This window comes from Babylonia areolata, chromosome 34 (genome assembly GCF_041734735.1).
Source record: "Babylonia areolata isolate BAREFJ2019XMU chromosome 34, ASM4173473v1, whole genome shotgun sequence".
NCBI lineage: Eukaryota > Metazoa > Mollusca > Gastropoda > Neogastropoda > Buccinidae > Babylonia > Babylonia areolata.
Window position 1 is genome coordinate 9,569,016 of NC_134909.1, and position 24,007 is coordinate 9,593,022.

At 46.0% G+C, this 24,007-nt stretch overlaps 2 protein-coding genes across 3 annotated transcripts in view; one reads left to right on the top strand and one right to left on the bottom strand.

The window, feature by feature from the left end:
• Nucleotides 1-1,799: 1,799 nt before the first annotated feature.
• LOC143277657 (uncharacterized) lies at nucleotides 1,800-9,678 on the bottom strand. The gene is made up of 3 exons (XM_076582556.1): nucleotides 9,533-9,678; nucleotides 6,568-7,508; nucleotides 1,800-4,557 (listed from the first exon to the last, which is right to left on the bottom strand). The coding sequence occupies exons 2-3, from the start codon at nucleotides 7,499-7,501 to the stop codon at nucleotides 3,578-3,580; spliced, it is 1,914 nt and encodes a 637-aa protein (XP_076438671.1). The 5' UTR covers nucleotides 7,502-7,508; nucleotides 9,533-9,678; the 3' UTR covers nucleotides 1,800-3,577.
• A 12,558-nt stretch (nucleotides 9,679-22,236) lies between these two features.
• LOC143277424 (Golgi pH regulator-like) overlaps nucleotides 22,237-24,007 on the top strand; it is a 39,504-nt gene continuing 37,733 nt past the window's right edge. For both annotated transcript variants that reach the window (XM_076582226.1, XM_076582227.1), the window contains exon 1: nucleotides 22,237-22,403. In XM_076582226.1, coding sequence (XP_076438341.1) covers nucleotides 22,362-22,403 — 42 coding nt within the window. In that variant the 5' untranslated portion in view covers nucleotides 22,237-22,361. The remainder of the gene's footprint in view (nucleotides 22,404-24,007) is intronic.

Genomic DNA, 24,007 nt, shown 5'->3' on the forward strand with positions numbered 1-24,007 from the left:
TGACTACCTCATGTATTCATGAACAGTATCACAGATTGCCATAAGTTTACAGTTGGGCCAACAGCAAAGTGAGAGCTGTATTATCAGTGGTTTCTCCAGTGCAGTGGGAAATTACTTACAGCTAGGTATTTTGTGAAGGATTGTGACTCTCAAACTAGGAGGCAAAATTGCACTGGCTCTTTAGTGCTGCAGCCTTGGGGGGGCTAGTTGGCCTTTGGGGACCACCCCAACGCCAACTGTCCTAAAGCCCACTTGGCCGAGAGAGTGGGGATGTAACGAAGGCAAGGCATTCTCCACTATGGTCCAACTCTAGCCCATAATATAGTAGGGACAGCAGTTGCCTCCTCCGCTGTTCTGATGGTCATAGTCGAACACAGTCGAAGTGACTATCATACATATATGGTATAGAGACAGCCGTCTCTATGAAAACCGTGTGGTAAAAAAAATATCAGACTGATGCGTACCCTGGTGACATCAGTACTCTTGTATGCATGTGAATCGTGGATCTTAACAGCTGAAATAGAAAAGAGAATACAGTCCACTGAGATGAGATGCTTTCGAAGACTCCTGGACATCTCCTACAAAGATCATATCACGAACGAAGAAGTTCGAAACAGAATCAGGCAAGTCATTGGGCCCTACGAAGACCTGTTGACCTTGGTCAAGAGACGCAAGCTCAAATGGTATGGCCATGTCATGAGATCATCAGGGCTTGCCAAGACATTCCTGCAGGGCACAGTGCAAGGGGGTAGAAGGAGAGGCAGACAGAGGAAGAGATGGGAGGACAACATCCCAGAATGGACGGGCTTGAGGTTGAGCGATACAATCAGGAGGTCAGAAAACCGAGAGGATTGGAGGATGCTGGTTGCCAGATCACCTGTGGCGCCCAAACGGTCCACAAGACTACGGGATAGGTGAAGGTGTGAAAAAACAACAACAACAACAAAAAACAAAAAAAAAAAACGGCTGTCTCTATACTGCTACAACCATCTTTCTGACTGTCACACAATGATGAACAGCATATCAAACACACTCTGCCCCTTTGTCTTGACCCGGAACATACTGTCTGGCTCAATGTGTGTGAGGTTGATATTTCCATTGTATGTCTCCTCCCACCCTCTGCACTCCCCCTATGCCCCCACCCCCCCACCCCCCCTCCGCCTGTGTATTTCTTGTGGTGCGTGCGCTTGTGGGTCGGTGTTTGCTCTGTGTGTGTGTGTGTGTGTGTGTTGTGCCTTTTTCTTCCCTGCGATTATTCATATCTGCAGTTTGTAATATATTATTTGTGTAGAGAGATTTTGTTTTTCCACTTCATGTGCTCTTGTATAGTATAATGGACTGTTGTATAATTATGTATTGTCTCATGTGAGGTGCTCAGAGCCCATTATATGGGGAGTTTGCGCCATGCAAATACAATATGATATTACTAGTAGTAATATTATTAATATTATTATTACAGTTATTAATACCATACACACATATAAGCTTTAGGGTGGTCGGCCCAACACATGTCTCAGACTTGTCTGCTTTACAGTGGTCAGCTACAGGGGTGGGCGAAGCGAAGATGTTATCTCCCTTGTTGGGCTGGCCCCAACACTACACTGTTCAACCCGATGAGCCACACGTACTTTTGTCTAAGGTGTGCCATCGCAAGAAGAAGAAGAAGAGAGAGAAAATAAGAAAATTAAAAAAAAAAGGGGGGGGGGGAGAGGTAGGGAGGGGCACACACAGTGGAACCCTAGGAAAAGAAAACCTGCAGCCCCCCCACCCCCACCCCAAAAAAAAAAAAAAAAAAAAAATCCACGAGAATACTGCATCTCGTTTGGTGCTGACACAATGTACATTAGTCTGCCCACTGTGAGACACAAGCTGTCTGCTGTTGGGAGATGGGCATCAGAGCTGTGCACTATGAGACACAAGCTGTCTGCTGTTGGGAGATGGACATCAGGGCTGTGTGCTGTGAGACACAAGCTGTCTGCCGTAGGGAGATGGACATCAGGGCTGTGCACTATGAGACGCAAGCTGTCTGCTGTTGGGAGATGGGCATCAGGGCTGTGTGCTGTGAGACACAAGCTGTCTGCCGTAGGGAGATGGGCATCAGGGCTGTGCACAGTGACAGTATCATGTCCCCTGCTGTGTCAGCCCTCTGTTCGTCGGTCGGCCCGATGTGAGACACATGTTTTCTACGTTACAGAGGCCAGCCAAGAATGACACATGTTGTCTTAGAAAGTCACTATGCGTCATTCATCACATCAGATGCTAACGATCTGACTGTAGTCACCCTAAGTCACCATCACATCAGATGCTAGTCACCCTAAGTCTCCGTCACATCAGGCTCCTTAGATCACATAACTGTTTGCACAAAAAAGAAAAAAATCACACACTAATGTCAATTTTCAGGGCTCACAAATCTATGGATCAAATGAGTACAATCCGTGTAAAGCACAGATATGTCCATATCCCCACTGTCTGTAAGAATCACTGGAAAATCCAGCAGTCTGCCTTTATTGACAGTTTTGCAGGTAATAATGATAATCATAATAATCATATTCACAATCATAATCTTAATGAATTTCATAACAATGCTCCATCCAAACATAATGTTGACAAGAGTTTTTGTCATGGCATGGTAACAGATGGATCATATTAAGACACAAGCACCTAATTAAATACATACGTTTGAATAAAACTGCTTCTCTAAACATAATCTGCATAACACAAAGTTGTCTCCCATTGCCACATGAATTATACTGACTGACACAGACTCGATATTTTCACACACACACACACACTATCTCACACACACACACACACACACACACACACACACACACACACACTACGTTTGATCATAGCTTTCAGCAATGTTCATGTCTCTGAAGAAAAAAATCCCTGGGACAATGTTACAGCACCATATATAGTATAATGACTAATGTTTTACTTTTTCATCCGTATAAAAATAAAGATAAAACACTATCACAGATTGCAACTGAAACAGTAAGGCAGGCTTTGGATACAAACACTAATTTGAAAAGATAAAATAAATAAACAAGTAAATAAACAAATAAAGACAAATGAATAAACAGTTGCCAATCTTTATCACTGCATGACTTATTTTCCAGGTTCCCTTGAAAAAAAAAAATATATAAACAGATACAAACAAAACAATAACAAGACCGCCACAACCCCCATCACCACCACCATCAACAATCTGTTCAAGCTGCGAGTGACGTAATGTGTGTTAATGTCTGCACTGACGTCATTATATCATGACGTATGAAGAAGTCAGGGGGGATGGGGTGGGGGATGTATCACCTTTCAACACACACCACAATCCGTGCATGTACAGGGAAATTATTAAAAATAAAACATTTAGATCCACAATCCTAATCCTAAACTACTCAACATCTGCTTTTCTACATCTACTGAACTGTCCATCCATCCTTCAATCAATCCAACCATCCTTTCAGTCTATTCATTCATCCATCCATCCATCCAATCATGAATCAAACAATCCAACAGACAAAACATCAACGGCCAGATCCATCACAGTGTGTATCCCACAACGACACAGTCACTACCACCACGCCACGTGACCACCAGGTGACCAGAGCTGGTCAGACAAAGACCATAAGGATAGACACACTGTGATGGACCGTGCAGAGAGGGCGTCACCAGTTGTCTCCACTGACCCCCTCTGCTTCTCACACACACACTCACAATCATAACTAACTATATAAATATTGCTGGCTGTGTCAGCACACACCTGGTGAGGCCACTTCAACTGAGCGTGCTGAAAGGTTTGGGTCACCTGGCCAGAACGGACACACACCTGGTGCACCAGGTCTGTCAGGCTGTCTGACACCAGGACGTGGCCATCACCTGTGTCAAACAGGTAACAAGGTGACTTCAGTCCTGTCAGCCTGGTGCTGTCGGTCACCGTTGTGACCACGTGACCCTGTCTGTTCAGCACGTCCACGGAAGCAGTACCAGTGGATGAACTGACACAGCTTACTATCATGTGTCCGTCTCTGTGTCCGGCTATACCGGCATACACTCTGTTGGTCCGGACACGTGACCGCACAGTAACGGTGTTGGCGGTAACGTTGACCAGGCAGATGACTGGTTTCCGCGTCGTCACGGCCACCAGACCGTCAGACAGCACAGCCAGGCGGTATGGTCCTTCAGGAATGGAGAGAGAGGACACAGTGTGGGGGGGCGCCATGCCCATCACCTTCACCTTGTTGTTGTCAATGTCCGCCATGACCAGTCGGTCGTCAGGCAGACAGACAACGGCAAGGATACAGGGTGTGGTTCTGTCGTCTGCTGTTGTGGGTGACGCCTTGAACACACACCGTGGTGCCGCCGTCATCACATCAACAGGTGGGGTGAAGGTGGGGGTGGCAGGGTGGGTGGGTGGAGAGAGGGGTGGTGGTGTGGGGGTGGTGGGGGAGATGGAGGGTGAGGGGAGGTGAGCTGAAGTGGGGGTGGGCATGGAGGAGGGGGGTGACGCTACAGGTGTAGTGGAGGTGGAGGCATCAGCACTGGTCTGTTGGTCTGTAACAATAATAACCCAACCATCATCATCGTCGTCGTCATCATCATTTTTATGTCATTTTCTATTTCCATGTCATCATCACTACCACCTTTCTGGGGAAAAAAAACAAACTTGCATCATCGTTATCATTATCACCATCATCATCATCAACATCACCAGCATCTACACATTCTTCCACTTTCTTTCTTTCATCCATACTTTCTTGGATTTGATGACACAAGACAGAAAACCATGTTAAAGAAACCAGCACACACAAAAAATTGCGGAAGTTTAGACAGAAAAATTCACTCTTGTTTTTCAAGGGACAGCCGATGAAACATTGTGGTGACGTGTTTTGTCTTGTTTTATTTTTTACGTCATTCATTATGACGTCGTGTTTACCGACCTTGCCATTGGACTGAACACTTGCTGATGAAGAAATGAATTATTTATTGTGTTGTAAAGTCCTACTTTAGCATCCTAAATTATTGCACCCTATTTCACGAGTAATTCTTTTTTTCTTTTTTTTCTTTTTAGCATGCATGAGCCCCGCCCCCCCCCCTCTCTCTCTCTCTGCCTGCCCCTTGTCTGTTACCTGCCCCTGCCTCTCTCTCTCTTTCTCTCTCTCTCCAGCTGTCTGCCTCATGTCTGTCATCTGCATGTCTCTTATCAATCCGTTATCAATCTGTCTGTAATCCGTCTGTCAACTGTCAGTCATCTATGTGTCAGTCACCAATCTGTCATATGCCTGTCTATCTCTCATCAATTTGTTTCTCATAATAAGTAAGTAATGTCTGTCATTATCTGTTACCCGTCTGTCTGTCATCTTCCTGCTGTCTGTCTGTCTGTCTGTGACAAGTCTGTCCGTCATTATTATCAATAATCTTGAAAATAAGCCCTAGGCGTTTACAAACGGAACACACATATAATAATATATGTAAATATCAAACAGGAAAAAAATTAACACAAGATATCAAACATCATGAAAACTTATTCACCCCCACCTTTCCACACACGCCCACGATACACACAAGCACACGCGCACGCACACACACACACACACGTCATAGCACACAATCGTAAATAGTACACAATCAAAAATACTACTAACAAATTCCGAAACTATCAAAACTCACTCGTTCACAAATAGTCATTTTAGTTCATACTAGAAACGCACGAGTTGTTGAGAATTAACCAGGAGGGGGAAAAGGTGAGTCTTCAGACTGGATTTGAAAGACTGCAGCGAAGATGAGTGACGAAATTGATTGCAAAGAAAGGGGACTTGGAATGAAAAACTACGTTGGCCACCACGTTTTGGTTCGAGCAGGGGGGATCCTAAGCATACGAATGTCAGCAGAAGAGCGGAGTTGGCGTGAGGATATGTTAGGATGAATGAGATCAGAAAGATACTGTGGACCAGAAGCCTCAATGGACTTGAAACAAAGAAAGACGACTTTGCAAATAATTCATCTTCCTGTCATCTCTCTCTGTCTGCCATTTGTGTCTCATCTACCTGCCTGCCATCTCAGTGTCATCTGCCTGCAGAGGTCTGTTGTCTGTATATATATATATATATATATATATATATATATATATATGTGTGTGTGTGTGTGTGTGTGTGTGTGTGTATAGATAGATAGATATCTGCCAGTCAGCCTGCCATCTGTGGAGAACCCATCGCCACAGTCCAGCACCACCCAGTATGATCGTTTCTTTTCTGTATGCAAGTGTGTGTGATTTACTATAAAAGTGGGTATTGCACACGAGACCTTTGTTTATCATGACATAAAAAAACAAAACAAAAAAAACCCATAGTTAAGGTCAAGTGGAGTGAGGAGTAAAAAACCTGGACAGTGAGTCAAATCAATGCAATTTCACTTCCTAATTCAGCGTTATTACTGAGAGCTCACAGGCTAGTTTCCTTTGCATCTTCATTATTGTTATTCACGCTCTTGCTGTAGACCACCCTGCTCCCTTCCTTGTCTCCTGTATCCACCCCCACCCCTCTTCCCATTCCACAAGTCACTGACCTTCCGAGTGTAACAGCTGACTCAGGCGTGACTCGATATCCTTCACTCTGTTCACGTCACTCTGACAGCTCCTGATGTGACACAGACGTCTCTCCAGAGACTCTGAGTGTACGTGCACGGTGACGTCAGGACCGCTGACGTGAATGGCGAAGCTGTTGGGATCAGTGCCCTGGATGACGTGGAGACCAGGCAGGTGCTGCCGGTAAGAGTTCAGGACCTCTCGGTGCGCCTGAACCCTGTCCAGAAGCTGCTGTCCCAGGGTCACGATGTTTTGCACCGTGGTCTCCACCTTCATATTCTCCTTGCATACCTCCTGCAGCAGTCCCACCTCCTTCCCCACCCACTCCTTCCACTCCTTCACACCGCTTGATTTACTACGTGACTTACTACTGGACTGGGGGTCATTTCTAATGCTGTCCAGTGAGGTTGTGGACTGGATGGATGGAGACCTGGGTCTGGGCGTGGCATGGGCAGCAGATGGAGCATTCAACAAAGACTGAGGTAATACTACAAGAATGTGGTCCTTTGTGGCTCGACCTCGCAGATGGTTCTTGGAACAGGTGTCACAAAAAAAATCATGGCAATCCACACAGACACGAGTCGCCGGATTGTTGTCACAATTGAGACAACGGATGTCTGTGTGGGCTGCCAGTGCCTGGTGGACCAGCTGTTCCATGACGGGGTCTGTCCCCAATTGGTCGACGATCTGGCTGAAGGGCTGGTCCCTGGGGAGGTTCAGGTGTTGACTGCACATCTTACAGACAGCCTCTGGGCCGGCCTGCTGCCGCTCGTCACGAAGACACATTCTGCAGAGGATGTGTCCACAGCCCAACAGGACAGGACCCAGACACAGTGACCCGCAGTGGGGACAGTCCGTGACTGACGTCACAGAACCTTTGGACTGTGGGGTAGGGGACTGTCCTCCTGTTGCCATGGTGAATCTGATGAAAAGAGAGAAAAAAAAACATAGAAAAATACTACGTTATTACTGACGCTACAGTTTGCTTTTCTCACCAGATGCAGGCATTTCCATGCGGTAATGAAACCAAGGAAATGCACCAATAGAGTAATAATTTTGCTTTTGCAGCAGGGTTCTGAGATCCATACAGATATTGTTATCCTGTCATGAATCCAAGCCTAAAACACTCCATAAATGGACAGACTGACAATAAGGACATATATTTCAGTTTGGTAGCAGTGGCTTGGGATGATAAGAAGTATAACACTACAATATGAACTATGAGTTGTGATCTTACTAATCAAACTCCATGAGTGACAAATATGGGAACTTCTGACAGAAATTCGTATCTAGAAATCAGAATTATCAATTAAAGGGTCCTGCAGTATTTGATGTCTGAACCATTCACTGTCAGGGAAGCATAACTCCAACTGAAGTGTCTCTGTCAGATAATGTTCCATGAAAATGGGTATGAATTATCAAAACATCCACAGGCTGCATTTTATTGTCAAAAGTATGCAAGCCCTGAAATGAAACTGACCAATCATTCTACTGAATATTCTGAAAGTATGGAATGTACAGATTATACTTTGTGTATATATGGTTGAATAATAAAGCATATCTTAGCTATGTACTTCTACATTTCTTGATGCTTAAAACATACCTACATAAATATGAATGTTTCAACAGCAGACCAGACAAGACAAAATTCTTATTTTGAGGATAATAGATAAGCACTGGTGTGCTTTTTTACATCCAGTCCCCGCCCTGTATAGGGTCTACACTACACAATACTAAAAAAAAAACCAAAAAACAATAATAATATTTTTTTGTGTAAAGCATGGTGTTAGTAGAAATACATAACAGAGGGGGAAAAGTAAACAATTAATTAAAATTTTAACAACACAAACGAGTTGGCAAACAATGAAAACCCACTACATAAAGTCGTCCAAGGTGCTGTGAACTTAACTATGAAAGCAATCAAACTATCAGATGACACAGTTTGGAACAAGTTCAAAATGTGTGCAGTCATCCAAGTCCCCCAAATCCCCTCTCTCCCTCCTCCTCCACTTCCTCCCGCCTCCACTTCCTTTCTCTGGCATGCCTTTCATGTGGTACTCACCTTTTCTGTTTCCCCACCCACTCCCTTGACCATGTCCCCCAATCTCCACACAAAAATCTCGGAGATTTTCATGTTTATGTGATTCATGTCTCACCACTATATGCGTAAATGCCAAAACAATCAGTGTCTGCAGTATAATTTGGGTCAATATACCCACACACTACTTGAAGTTGACCGATGAAGCTGGTGTTGCCAGCCATGTGTGTGATCGTCCACTGATTGAGCTGGCTGTTGGTCAACATTTCAAGCCACACATCATGCCATGTACTGCATTAGGACTGTGTCCATGTTCATTCATGTTTGAAATAAAGTCTTCTGGGTTGGATGACAGTTACGATGCTCTATATCTTTTTGGCTGACGGAAAATTCGAGAAAGACCGATGACGGGTCAAAACATTGTGTTGGCAATACAGTTACAACTACACTTTGATGGGTCAATCCGTCATGCAGGCAGCTAACTGGTTAACCGATGACACATGAATATTACTGAGTATGTTACTGATAATGACCAGAAATCTAGTACACTGTCTTCACACAATCTGTAGACAATGGTGTAATCATAAAATGTGGTAATTATGAACAACAGTCACTCACTGAATCCAGTACCTCACCTTCATAATGAAACACTGATGTAAACGTAAAACTGTGTTTATCTCATATCTTACTTGTACACTAAGTTTATCATGTCTGAAACTGTCTCAGTGTCTGTAAAAAACAACAACAAAAAACCAAAACAAAAAACAACAACAACAAAAAACCAAAACAATCATACACTATCTCAGTGTTTCATGTTCTCTGAAAATCCCAAAGCTAAGGTCAAACAGTATTTGTGGTGACCACAATCACACACTAAATGTCCAGTTTTCACACTATTTCTCACTCACCAAGTTGTCGTTCCACAGGGCGTGTGTCGCTGACCACTGCCAACACCAAAGTCGCCGTGCTCACACTGTGCACAGATCAAGAATCAGATGAACCAGGAAACACGTCTTTCTCTGTTGAGGAAACTGCCACCGAATGAAGGACTTCACAACCAGCCCTGCCTGTTTGTTGGCGGTTGCTAGCTGTGACGTCAATCCACCCCGCTACAGCCTTTGTTTGCAATGTCACCTTCAGTGTTCCCTCCTGCTGTCACCCCCACCCTCCACCCGTCTCTCTGTCTGTCTGTCTCTATCAACCCCACATGCATGCACGTTTGTGCACATTTGTGCAAAAACAAGAACATGTGCAGGAGCATGCACATGTGCAAGTGTGTGTATGTATGTCTGTGGGTGTGTGGGGTGGTGGGTGTGCATGTGTATGTTTGCATGTCTGTGTGTGCATGTGAGACAGAGAGAAACAGAGAGAGAGAGAGAGGCACACTCTGAGCTCGTGATAATGGCAGCCTTCCAACCCCCGTCAAAATTGTGGATCAAATTATGCAGATTTGACATGCAGCCCCAAGCAGACAGGGTGGTTGTGTGTCCCTTACCTTTCCACCACTTCCCCCTACCCCACCCCACCTGTACAGACAGTGAATGTAGGTTACATGTTTCAGTGCACAGGTTTTTTTTGTTTTGTTTTGTTTTTGTTTGTTTTTTGCTGCCCCGTCATCTGCACCGTTTCAGTGGCATTACTCCCACGCCGCTCATTTAGATTCCCCCATACACGGCCACACCCAGGTTTGTCCGTCGTAGATCCAGCATCGGCAGTCCACAGGGGACCATCGCTGTTAGGTTCAGTGCACAGGTTAGCGCTGTCACTCCCATGGCGTTGTGTCAACTGTGCCGAGTGGAGCGGTGGTCTTGTGGATACAGCGCCCATATTCACACACACAGACACACACAGATATATACATATCTATCTATCTATCTATATATATATATATATATATATATACACACACACACACTCACACACAAGTTCAAAGGGGGACACAATCTATCTAATTCTCTATCTTCACACACGCACACGCACATTCTCACTTTAAGACATCTGAACGTGCGTGTTTTGACGCTGTATGTGCATGAGCTTCTTTAGATGTTATGCAGCTTGTAGATTTTTGTGATTTAACTGCTGTACGTTAGGAGGTGCGAAGTTTGTCAACTTTAATTAAACATGGCTGTGAACTGTTCTTAGCAGGCAATCCCTGCCTAATTCATTAAGTATGTTTCATGATTCACCATTGATTAATCATCAATGATATGTAGATGTGGGCACTCCATAGGTCATGCAATACAGTTTATGTTGTTTCTCACCTTGTATTTTAGCATAGTTTTGCATTCTGTACTCCTGTTTTAGACCTGACGTGTTGAAAACGGCCATGTGGACGTTGCTTGGAATGTCTTAAAGTCTCAGAAATGTCGGCGTATTTCTGAGCATTGACGTTTCTGTGCACTGTGCACACAGTCAACATACTATTCAAACAAATAAATCCACCGACCCATCTTTGAAATCTTGCTTGTTGAATGTAGGATTCCTTTTGATAGATCCCCACATCAGTAGATCCCCACATGGACAGATTTCTACATAGATAGATCTCCACATTGATGACTCCCTACATCAACTAATACATCCAATGCCTACAGGTTAAAAACATCACTTGGATAGATAGATCTCCACTGATGCGCCAGAGAGACGTACGAGACGTCCTACACACCCGAGTGATGCCCAGCGCGGAGTGTCATACTGACCACCGCCTCGTCCGCAGCAAGCTCAGGCTCCACTTCAAGCCCAAACCAAAGAAAGGAGGAGCTCCTAGGAAGAAATTCCAGGTCGGCAACTTTCAGTCAGCTGAAGTGAAAGCTGAATTCCAGGCGAAGCTTCAGGACAAACTTGAAGACCCCAGTTGCCCCACAGACCCCTCTCCAGAAGCACTATGGGCACAGCTGAAATCAGCCATCCTGCAGTCCTCTGAAGAAGTCCTAGGGTTCTCGTCGAAAAAGAACAAGGACTGGTTTGACGAAAACAACCAGGAGATCCAAGAATTGCTGGCGAAGAAGAGATCAGCCCACCAGGCTCACCTTGCACAACCGTCTTGTCCGGTGAAGAAAGCAACCTTCCGGCTCATATGCAGCAACCTCCAGCGCAAGCTTCGTGAGATTCAAAATGGGTGGTGGACCAACCTGGCAGAGAGGGCTCAGCTTTGTGCAGACACTGGTGACTACCGGGGCTTATACGAAGCCTTGAAGGCGGTGTACGGTCCCTCATACCAGGTCCAGAGTCCTTTGCGCAGCGCAGACGGCCAGGCGCTCTTCACAGATAAGACGTCGATCCTGAACAGGTGGTCGGAACATTTCCAGGCCCTCTTCAGCGCCAACCGCACGGTTCAAGACTCGGCAATTCTCCGCATCCCACAACAACCAGTGAAATTACAACTGGACGAGCTACCAACCCTAGAAGAGACTGTCAAGGCCATTGAACAGCTGAAATGTGGCAAGGCAGCAGGGGTTGACGGAATTCCGCCGGAGGCGTGGAAGAATGGAGGCCCAGCACTACACTCCAAACTCCACAACCTCTTTGTCTGCTGCTGGGAGCAAGGCAAACTACCACAGGACCTCTGTGACGCAGTCATCATCACCCTGTATAAAAACAAGGGAGAAAAGTCGGACTGCTCCAACTACAGGGGGATAACTCTGCTCTCCATCGCAGGCAAGATCCTCGCCAGAGTCCTCCTAAATCGGCTGGTGCCTACTATCGCCGAAGAACATCTCCCAGAGAGTCAGTGTGGCTTTAGAGCCAACAGAGGCACCACTGACATGGTCTTCGTTCTCAGACAGCTACAAGAAAAATGTCGGGAACAGAACAAAGGACTGTATGCGACATTCGTCGATCTCACGAAAGCTTTCGACACCGTGAGCAGAAAAGGTCTGTGGGAGATCATGAAACGTCTAGGATGCCCCCCAAAATTCCTCAGCATGGTCATCCAACTACATGAGGAACAGCGTGGACAGGTCAGACACAGCAACGACCTTTCGGAGCCCTTCCCAATTGGAAATGGAGTGAAACAAGGTTGTGTCCTCGCGCCGACCCTCTTCACGATCTTCTTCAGCATGATGCTCCAACAGGCCACTGAAGATCTTGGCGACGACGACGGTATCTTCATCAGATACCGCACTGATGGCAGCCTATTCAACCTGAGGCGGCTACAGGCCCACACCAAGACACTGGAGCAACTCATCAGAGAGCTTCTGTTTGCCGACGATGCTGCCCTCGTCGCCCATACAGAAGCGGCCCTGCAGCGTATAACGTCCTGCTTCGCAGAGGCTGCGCAGCTCTTCGGCCTAGAAATCAGTCTGAAAAAGACGGAAGTTCTCCACCAGCCTGCCCCACAGGAAGAATTCCACGCTCCTCACATCAACATCGGTGAGACAGAGCTGAAGTCGGTCCACCAGTTCAGCTACCTAGGCTGCACCATCTCGTCTGACGCCAAGATCGACAAGGAGATCGACAACAGACTTGCAAAGGCAAACAGCGCATTCGGCAGGCTGTACAAGAGAGTGTGGAACAACAAACACCTGAAGAAAGACACAAAGATCAGCGTGTACAGAGCTGTTGTACTGCCCACCCTGTTGTATGGCTCCGAAACCTGGGTCACCTACCGGCACCACATACGACTGCTTGATTGCTTCCACCAGCGCTGCCTTCGCACCATCCTCAGCATCCACTGGAGTGACTACATCACAAATGTCGAGGTCCTGGAGCAGGCAAAGACTATCAGCATCGAGGCAGTGCTGCTAAAGACCCAGCTACGTTGGGCAGGGCACGTGTCCAGGATGGAGGACCACCGCCTGCCCAAGATCGCGCTGTATGGCGAACTGTCCACTGGCCACCGTGACAGAGGAGCACCCAAGAAGAGATACAAAGACTCCTTGAAGAAAGCTCTCGGTGCCTGTCACATTGACCATCGCCAGTGGTCCGCAGTAGCCGCTGATCGAGAGACCTGGCGACTCACCATCCACCAAGCTGTCTCCTCCTTCGAAAACAACCGCAGGGCCAGCCTTGAGGACAAACGCAGAAGGAGGAAGAACCACGACGCTGCAGCCGCGAACCCAGACCAGACTTTCCCTTGCAACCGCTGCGGCCGACTCTGCTTTTCCCGCATTGGCCTTGTCAGCCATGAGCGTGCCTGCATCAGACGTGGACAACGCCCTTCCTAGATCTTCGTCAGCGAAGCCAGGCCATGATGACATCAGTAGATCCCCACATGGACAGATTTCTACATAGATAGATCTCCACATTGATGACTCCCTACATCAACTAATACATCCAATGCCTACAGGTTAAAAACATCACTTGGATGTTTTTTCTGTGTGTGTGTGTGTGTGTGTGTGTTTCTGTGTGTGTGTGTGTGTGTGCTACACTGCTACAAAATCGAATGCACAGGTGAAATTTGAGAGATGCCATAGGTGAGAGGTACGCCACACATTGCCTCTTGCCTTCTCTTCTCCACTGAGAGATTTTATGCATGCTCTCTCTCTCTCTCTCTCTCTCTCTCTCTCTCACACACACACACACACACACACACACACACACACTGATATATAATAACAAACATACTGGAACAGCTGCATTTAGAGTCAGTCAGGACCATTATACAGGGAGTTAAAGTCTTTGTCCATTGAAATAAGGGTGGAGAAGGCAAAAGCCAGTTCACGTTTACAAAATGATAAATCACTCCTGTCCATATAATTTACATCATCCAGTTCCAGCCCCAGTATCCACATGAAATCCTTATTCTAGACGGAGATCAATGGATGTTGAGATCTATCGATATGGAGATCTATCATCGTGGAGATCTGTCGACGTGGAGATCTATCGATGTGGAGATCTATCAGTATGGATATCTATCGTTGAGATCTATCAATATGGAGATCTATCATCGTGGAGATCTGTCGATATGGAGATCTGTTGACGTGGAGATCTGTTGATATGGAGATCTATCATCGTGGAGATCTATCGATATGGAGATCTATCATCATGGAGATCTATCATCGTGGAGATCTATCGATATGGAGATCTATCATCATGGCGATGATTGGAACACCATGAAACTTTCAACTAGAGGTCAAGAGAGTTCCACCTTTTAAGTTTTCATGGTAAAAGACGGCCAATAAGTGCTTTATTATTGTTATGTCTCTATTACTTATGCATAAACAAAATGTTCTTCCATTAACACTGAACAATTTGTAAGAATCCATGTATTATTTTGCAAATTATCCGTAGTAGATCAAGACCAACATTTATAGCCATCAAACACTTACCTTCAAGTGAAAACGTCATCAAGAATTCTGATACAAAGTAATACTTGTACTGTTGTAGCTGGGGGGGGGGGGGGGGGGGGGGGGGGCGGGGGGGCGGGGGGGGGGATTCCCATAATTGCGTCACCAGTGATTACACTTCAGACCCTGTTGACGTTTTTCATGCACAATTGTTTGCAATTTCTGACATATTCTTTAGATGTCCTCACCCTCTCTCCCTGCCATCTCCACCCCACCCTCCATCCCCACCCCCTCTGTCTCTGGGCATCCCCACCCCCTCTGTCTCTGGGCCTCTTGTGAAACTATGTCGTCATTTTCGTGGACAATGACAACAAGAACAGAATGTTTTGACAGCCAGCCAAGTGGCTGGAAACTCCAAATAAACACACTCCTCTCTCACTACCTTCCACCCACCCACTCACCCACCTCTCTCTCTCTCTCTCTCTCTGATCACCTGTGGACCTGTCTCTGCCTGTCTGTCCCCAATCACAATGCCTCTTTCTGTCTCTGTGTGTCAGTATGTGTGAGGAGGGGTTGGGGGGGGGGGGGCTAACACTCTCAAATGTGTGTGGTTCATGCCAGTGATATCTCTCCAAGTCCCCACAAAAGGGGTGTCGTCCTACCTCACAGGTGTGATAATGGGGGTGGAATTAACGTGATTTGACGTCAACACTAAGATTACGGGGTGGCTCGATCAATAATTTTCTGACCTCCTCAAAGCCCCTCACCCCCCACCCCCCCACCCCCACCCCCCACCTTCATACATATTGAATGTAGACTGCACTGCAGTGACAGACAGACGGACTGACTGACAGACAGACAGACAGACAGACAGATGCAGGGAGCCAACTGTGTGTTCAGAAGTACTGTGCAGTTGGTTTGGGTACGTCACTGAAATGAATTGGAAAATTGGGGGAGGGGGAGCGGGGGACTCAGAACTCTAAACGTTTTGTTGTGGAGTTGTTGTTTTTTCCCCCAAGGATTATTAAGGCTTTAGGCATGGCCTGTTCTTCCAGTCTGTCCTTGCGGAAGACAGTGGATCGAGGGGTGGGGAGGAGGGGGTGTCTCCAAGCTGCACCAGTAAGACACTAGTTCATTCCTTCTTCCCTTCTTCACTCCACCCCCATCTCCACCCCTTTACCCCCTCCACCACCACCTTGCCTTGTTTACTCCAACCCCCCCCACCACCCCACCCCCTTACCATGTCCACCATTTCTCCGCCCCGCCCCCCCCCCCCCCCCCCCCCAACCCCTCCGCCCAACCCCCGACCTCTCCTCCTCACCCAGCTCTGAGCCCTCCGTGTCAACTTGAAACGCAATCGTCTTGTTTCTGCAAACTGACAATAGAGGGGAACGGTTCGATCGCCAAGTCTGCTGAATCACCCTGAAATTATTCCGTCTCACACACACACACACACACACACACACATATGCATGTACTCACCCACCAACCCCGTCCCCCTCTCAACCCTCGTCCCCCTCCCTGCCCCCCCCCCCCCCCCCCCAACCTTCCCCCCCCCCACCCCGCCCCCCACCTACACACACACACAGACAACCGAAACACGCAAATGAGTCAAAATTGAGAAGTCCTTAGAAAGTAATAATAACTATCTCTGTATCTGCAACCCTCTCTCTCTCTCTCTCTCAGTCTGTCTGCTAGTGTGTGTGCCTCTCATATTGCAAAGTCATCACCTGTGTGTGTTGGTTTCCATGTCAGTGCAATACAGCAGACACAGGACAGGTGGGGGGGGGGGGGGGTGAGGTCTTGGGGGCATGGGGTGTGGGGGGGAGGAGGGGGAGGCCCTAGGGGTGGCACCTCTACGCTGTCACAACATTACCAGGCCATTGTTGCTCCTCTTGATGATGGAAAACCTGTCACTGCCGGCCCACACCTCCCACCAGCCACTGTCCCTGCCCAGGGCTGCAGTAAGCACACCACCCTGCTGCCCTCACCACCCTCATCACCCTGCTACCCTCACCACCCTGCTACCCTCACCACACTCATCACCCTGCCACCCTCATCAACCTCACCTCTGCAGGCCTACACTAAACACACCACCCTCACCACAGCAGGCCTGCACTAAACATGCCACCCTGCTACCCTCATCGACCTCACCTCTGCAGGCCTGCACTAAACACACCACCCTCACCACTGCAGGCCTGCACTAAGCATGCCACCCTGCTACCCTCACCACCCTCACCTCTGCAGGTCTGCACAAAACACGCCACCCTCATCACCCTCACCACCCTCACCACTGCAGGCCTGCACAAAACACGCCACCTTCATAACCCTCACCACCCTGCCACCGTCATCCCCCACCCCCTCTCAGTCCCTCGTGAAACTGGGTCATGGTTTGCACACACTGATGACCAGCATGGAACGTCTGGCCAGCCAGCCAACTTTACTGGCTGGAACTTTGGAAAGGCACACCTCTCTCTCTCTTTCTTTGTCACCCCCCCCCCCCCCCCAACCCTCCCCCCCAGCCACCTCCACCCCCATTCACCCACTGTTCTTTGCGCGAGGGCAAAGGTGGGGTGGGTGTAGGTGGTTGGGGGGGGGTGGGGGGGGGGCGAGGGAGGGGGCATTTTCAGGGTATGAATTGTTATTGTGCAACAGAATATGCCGACGTGACGCTCACAGCATATCCTGTCACACCTTGGCATGTATAGACCCCGGCGACAATAATATATGCCGGGAGCGTCGCTACAAAAAAAAAAAAAAAAAAAAAAAAAAATTCAAGTGCACCATCGACAGTTTATTACGCTGGTGATAACATGTGCTGCAATGGTTGTGTGTGAGTGTGTATGTGATGTGATGTGATTGTGTGTGTATGTGCATTTCTGTCTGTGTCAGAGTAATAAGTGGAATACTACAGAAATCGTCAATGCTTTTTTTTTTTCTTCTTCTTCTTCTTCTCCTCCTCCTCCTCCTTCTTCTTCTCCCTTAGTTTTGATTGATTGATATGGATACTTACAATCATAGCACCTATCCTCGGTCGGAGACCAAGCTCTAAGCGCTTTACAAACACGGGGTCATTTGCACAACAGGCAACCTACCTGGCCAGAGCCGATTGATGGCTGCCACTGGGCGCTCATCATTCGTTTCCTGTGTCATTCAGTCAGATTTCAGACACGCACGCATACACACTCAAACAGACATGTAACATTCAGTTATGTGAAAAGTCAGTGGGGTGTTGCACCGGTAGATTTGTTCACCAGGCAGCACATTGGTCCTTAAGAAGACCTGCTAACATCAGTTTTAAAAAAAACAAAAAAAACGTAAAAAAGGCTGCACTGGCATGGCCACATAACATCAGCAGATGCCCTCAGGTCTTCTGGTTGTGTGTCAAAGCCTGGGTCTCTGCAAATGATTTTCCTGTCATTTCTGCAATGCTGTCAGTCTATCGTGTTTTTTGGTGGGTTTTTTTGTTTTGTTTTTTTGTTTGTTTGTTTGTTTGTTTTGTTTTGGTGTTTTTTGTTGTTGTTGTTGTTAGTGGTGGTGGTGGTGGTTATTTTTGTTTTTGTTTTTGTCTCCCCCTCCATAAAAGACGGCCAATAAGTGCTTTATTATTGCTATGTATCTATTACCTATGCATAAATAAAATGTTCTTCCATTTACACTGAACAGTTCATAAGAATTCATGTATTATTTTGCAAATTATCTGTAGATCAAGACCAAAATTTATAGCAATCAAACACTGACCTTCAAGTGAAAACGTCATCAAGAATTGTGAGACAAAGTAATACTTGTACTGTTGTAGTTGGGGGAAAAAACACCAAAACTTCTCATAATTGCGTCACCAGTGATTACACTTCAGATACTGTTGACTTTTTTCATGTACAATTGTTTGGAATTTCTGACATATTCTTTATATGTGCTCACCCCTTCTCCCCAACCCCCATACACATTGTGACACACACACACACACACACACACGCACACACACACACACACGCACACACACACACACACACACACACACTAAATGATAACAAAATAGAGGCACTTCTCATTCACTCAAAGTGCTTATTTTCTGACTTGCCTAAGCCTTCATATATTCTGGTAGGAACCTCAGACATACCCTTCTCAGCATCTGCATGCAATTTAGGGTACATGCTTTCAGATGACATTACACTTGACATACACTTCAGCTACATTTGTAGGTCAAGCATATGCAGCACTCCGTCAAATCAGCTCCATTCGCCAATATCTAACCACAGAAACCACAAAGACTTTGTTTTATTCTTTTGTTTTGTTCTGTCAAGATTAGATTATGGAAATGCTCTTCTTGCTGGCTGCCCCAAACACTGTGTTGACAAACTTTAAAAAGTTCAAAACTCTCCACCACGACTCACCCTCAAAGCTAAGAGACATCAACACATCACTCCCCTACTCGCTTCCCTTCACTGGCTCCCCATTCAAGCACGAATACAATACAAACTTTCAGTCCTCTGTCACAATTTCTTCACTGATTCTTGTCCTGTCTATCTTTCTGATCTACTTTCTGTCTATTCACCATCCAGACAACTCCATTCTTCAGATGATAAGCGCACACTATCTATTCCAAAGATTCGTACCTAAGCAGTGGAATTCACTACCCTCACACCTCTGTTACACCCCAACACCTGCATTCAAGAGAGCACTGAAAATATATCTTTTCAAACGGTACTTTTCTCACTGAAACTTTTTTCCATCTGCATGTGCTTGCTGTGATTTTATTGCTGGATATGTTCTTTGTGTTGATTTGCATGCATTTGTGATGATTTTGGTGTGTATTTCGTGATGCCTGCTTCCTTTCTTATTTTTGACTATTGTGAATCTGAATATGATGTGCTTTGTTTTGCTGTGATTTGGGCCTGTGTGATTTGAGACAGTGATGATGCCTGTGTTGACTTACATATTTCATGTCACTTAGTCTTAAATTTATATGTATATTTTAGCCAATGTCATGTGAGACTGTGTTGACTTTGTACATATTTTTATGACAGTTAGTCTAAGATTTATATTTTTTTTAATTGTAAAGCGTGGTGAGCACCATATGAGATGGGGGTACTGCGCTATGTCAGCCTGCATTTTATTATCATTATTACACACACACACACACACACACACACACACTGTTACACACACACACACACACATACACACACACGCTGTTACACACACACACACACACACACACACACACTGTTATCACACACACATACACTCAGTTACACACACACACACACACACACACACATATATATATATATATATATATATATATATATATATATATATTGCATATTGTTATTTATATTTACATTGTTGTAGGTTAATACTTGTTGATACGCATATACATATTCTCCCCCCCATGACATCTCATTCAATACACACTACAATCTCTTTAGACTTTTTCTTATAATAATCTACCTTTCCTCTGATACATAACATGAACACTTTTTTTACACTAATATTCACATGGACTCCCTTTCCTTTATCCACTACTTGACTCCTTTCCGTCACTTATAGTGAATAGACGTTAAACTGAAGATAAAACACACATATACACTGTTACTCACACACACGCACATACACACACACAGAAACATACACACACTGTTAAACACACACTGTTACTCACATACCCACACACACACACACACACACACAGCAATCGAGAAAATGGGGGTAATCGAGCCGGGGGGGACTACCGACATTAAACTGAAGACGACTACAACACACGTACACTGACTGAAACCATTTATTGTCAGATTAACTGTTTGTTGTACTGACATTTTCGCAACCATTTGAATAAAATATTAACTGAGCAACACAAGGAAATTCTGATTTGAGGAAGGTATGACTTAAAAACACACACACACACACACACACACATTGCTACTCACCAACACACACGCACATGTAACTTTAATTCGGGTGCCTTCGCACTGTGGGATTTCTTCAAATGAGCGGGCAGATCAGGCTGTCAGAAAGGCAGCACGCAATTGTGAAGACTCATCAGCCCTTCTCACGAAACCATTAGATTGACATGAGTGTTGTACTGTATTGAAAAGGTTTCTTACTTGTGATCGGCTTTAAAATGGGTTAAAAGATTCCGACTGTCAACTTGATATTACCGTCGCTGTATAAAGGTAGAACGTTACAGCGAGCAACCGCAAGGCTTTCTTGTAATACTATAATTTATCTGAATCTGTCTCCCTGTCAAGGCGAGTCATAAGTCTAATTATCGATTTCGTTTGAATGCCCTTCGTACAATTTTTTTCAAAAACATATATACAGTGTTTATGCGGAAAAGACGTTATCACATACTTCGTTGTCGCGTGTCCTACAGCAAAACAACTGGTCTTTCAAAAACTCACTCACTGACAAGTTTCCATTGAACACGAATGAATTTTGTCATTGGAAGATATTTTGAATAATTATTTATTATTCCGACAAATCACAAAACATTTGAATCAAAGTGTAGTTGGTATATCTACCTTTGATTGAAGTCAGTTATGTTTTTGTTATGAATGATTATGCTTAACCCTGTTACAGGAATCAGTGTTTGAAATAGTTAGGCCTCATACTTTACTCTGGTTCAGCCTGCTAAGTTCAATCTTTCATGGTTCTAACTGACGTCTGCCTCTTTTGTTAGGTTTCTTTTTTCTTTGTCAGTCATCCCCGCACCACCTCTTCCCATCGCGGGACCCACCCCTCCTGCCCCAACCCCCACGCGCTGCGCGCACGGCACACACAAATACTCTCCAACTCACCCCCTCCCACACCCCTCCTGCCCCAACCCCCACGCGGCGCGCGCGGCACACACAAATACTCTCCCCCTCACCCCCTCCCACACCCCTCCTGCCCCAACCCCCACGCGGCGCGCGCGGCACACACAAATACTCTCCAACTCACCCCCTCCCACACCCCTCCTGCCCCAACCCCCACGCGGCGCGCGCGGCACACACAAATACTCTTCTCCTCACCCCCTCCCACGCCCCTCCTGCCCCCTGTCTCCCCACCGCGTCTAATATCACTTACCAGTGAAAAGACGTTAAACTAAAGAAAGAAAACACACACACGCCGGCACGCACCGTCTGACGCACGCACGCACACACACACACACACACACACACACACTGGCACACACTGCCACACGCACACACACGTGACACACACACACACACACACACACACACACGGCACACACACACACACGCGCGCGCGCGCGCGCGCGCGTTAGCTGCACTCTCAGTCCGCGCGGCACGGGAGAACAGACATGGAGGCCGCTTGGCCTCAGCTGTCCGGATATTCGTACGGTCCATTTTAAAACGGATGTTCTCTTTTCTTTTCCGAACGAATCCTTGTTTTCGCAAAACCAAGATGTCAGCCCACACGACGGCGTCTGCACGATCGACGTGTTTTTCGTGTTGATGAACGTTTTCTTGTTTTTGCTCTTTTAAGCTTTCGCTGGAACGGGAACAAAATGTCGTTTTTGGTCGACTCTTGTTTGATGCTATTTTCTCAGGTAAACAGAGATATACTTCCATCCTTTTTCTTTTATCAGATACTTTGTTTTTCAAATACTTGCGACCCATCGATAACTGTTTATACGGACTGACTGCCACATTTTTGAGATTTTGCCAGATCAGAATTAATCTAGAGTCGCTGGTGGATAGCAACTGAACTGGCTGTTCGTACTACAGACACACCTACCATTTCTGTCGCACAGTGTCAGTCCCTGTAAATCCAGAAGATACAGTCATGCACAGCCGTTCCATGAAAAAAGCAGACCCGTTTTCTAGGTGAAATTTATTAAATACTAATTATACTTTTATAGTGCCCAGTTTCGTAAACTGTAACGGGTGCTGTAGCTGATCGAGTGGCAGGAGTACTGAACTCTCAGCCTGAGAGTCCTAGGTTCAATCATACACAATATCTCATACAAAAGTCTATGGTTCAGTACACGTCTTGGTGTGTAGTGGATTAAAGGTGGAAATATTTTTTCTGCCCTCCTTGGGCAACCAATATGCAGACCTGTTTGAAGCCCCCTAGCACCCCCTTCACATGTGAACATGTATTATAATTTTGTTATGCATGCAAGAGATCAAATACCAAAGTTGAAAATTGTTTGATCCATGTTGTGGGAGAAGGAAGAAGAAGAATGGTTAGTTGATTTGCTGTTTGATACCTGTTGTTATATTGAACAATGGTTTCCACACACACACACACACACACACACACACACACACACACACACATACACACACTCATACATGTACCAGTGCGTGACACATCTTCACAGAATCACTCTTTATAGTAGCGTAATTCTTTATTTTATGACTTTGTAATCACCAGTCTATTGCAAAAGAAGGAGAGAATTAGGGAAAAGAGCACTGAATGTGATGTGGTTTTCTGCTATAGATGACATTGTAGCCAGAAGGCAAACTGGACAGTTGATCAGTACTGCCTGGTGTGGGCGTCAGCAGAGTGGACAACGCTGCCTCTCCCTTTTCACCTGTTTTGGTAGTGGTTGTGGCCGAATGGTTAGACTAGAGCGCTTGATTCACACCTGAGTTTCCTGAGTTTGATCACTGGTTTCGGCGCACCTGGTGGATTAAGGATGGAGATTTTTCTGATCTCCCAGGTCAGCATATGAGCAGGACTGCTAGTGCCTGAACCTTCCCTCATATGTATACACTTGCAGAAGATCAAATGTATTCATGAGGTGACCATAGTTCTCTTTTCTCACACATTTTATGATTCACAATCATTAGAGGACTTTCCCCAGGAGATCAAAGAATGCTTGCAAGTTGATGACTTTGGCAACACCTAGTAGGAAGATTTCTATCGGCTAGTGGTGCCAAACGAGCGCTTTGACTTGGAGGAGTGGAACAACACATTGCATATATGCTGCGCATGCTGTTCAGCCAGTTCAAGGACTATGTTAAAGATCTTATAATCCATGTGAGCGTTTGGTAGGTTACGGAAACAAGAACATGCCCAGCATGCACTCCCCAGAAAAAGGAGTATGGCTGCCTATGTGGCTTGGTAAAGAAAAAATAAATGGTCATACACATAGAAGGTTACATGTCTATGTGAGCGTGTGTTTGTATGTGTGTGTGTTTGTGA

Excerpts from the sequence above, each read along its gene's own strand:
- LOC143277657 (XM_076582556.1), bottom strand. The coding sequence starts at position 7,501 with ATGGCAACAGGAGGACAGTCCCCTACCCCACAGTCCAAAGGTTCTGTG. Across the intron at positions 4,558-6,567 it reads TCAGCTGTTACACTCGGAAG|ACCAACAGACCAGTGCTGAT; the intron begins GTCAGTGACTTG and ends TTATTGTTACAG.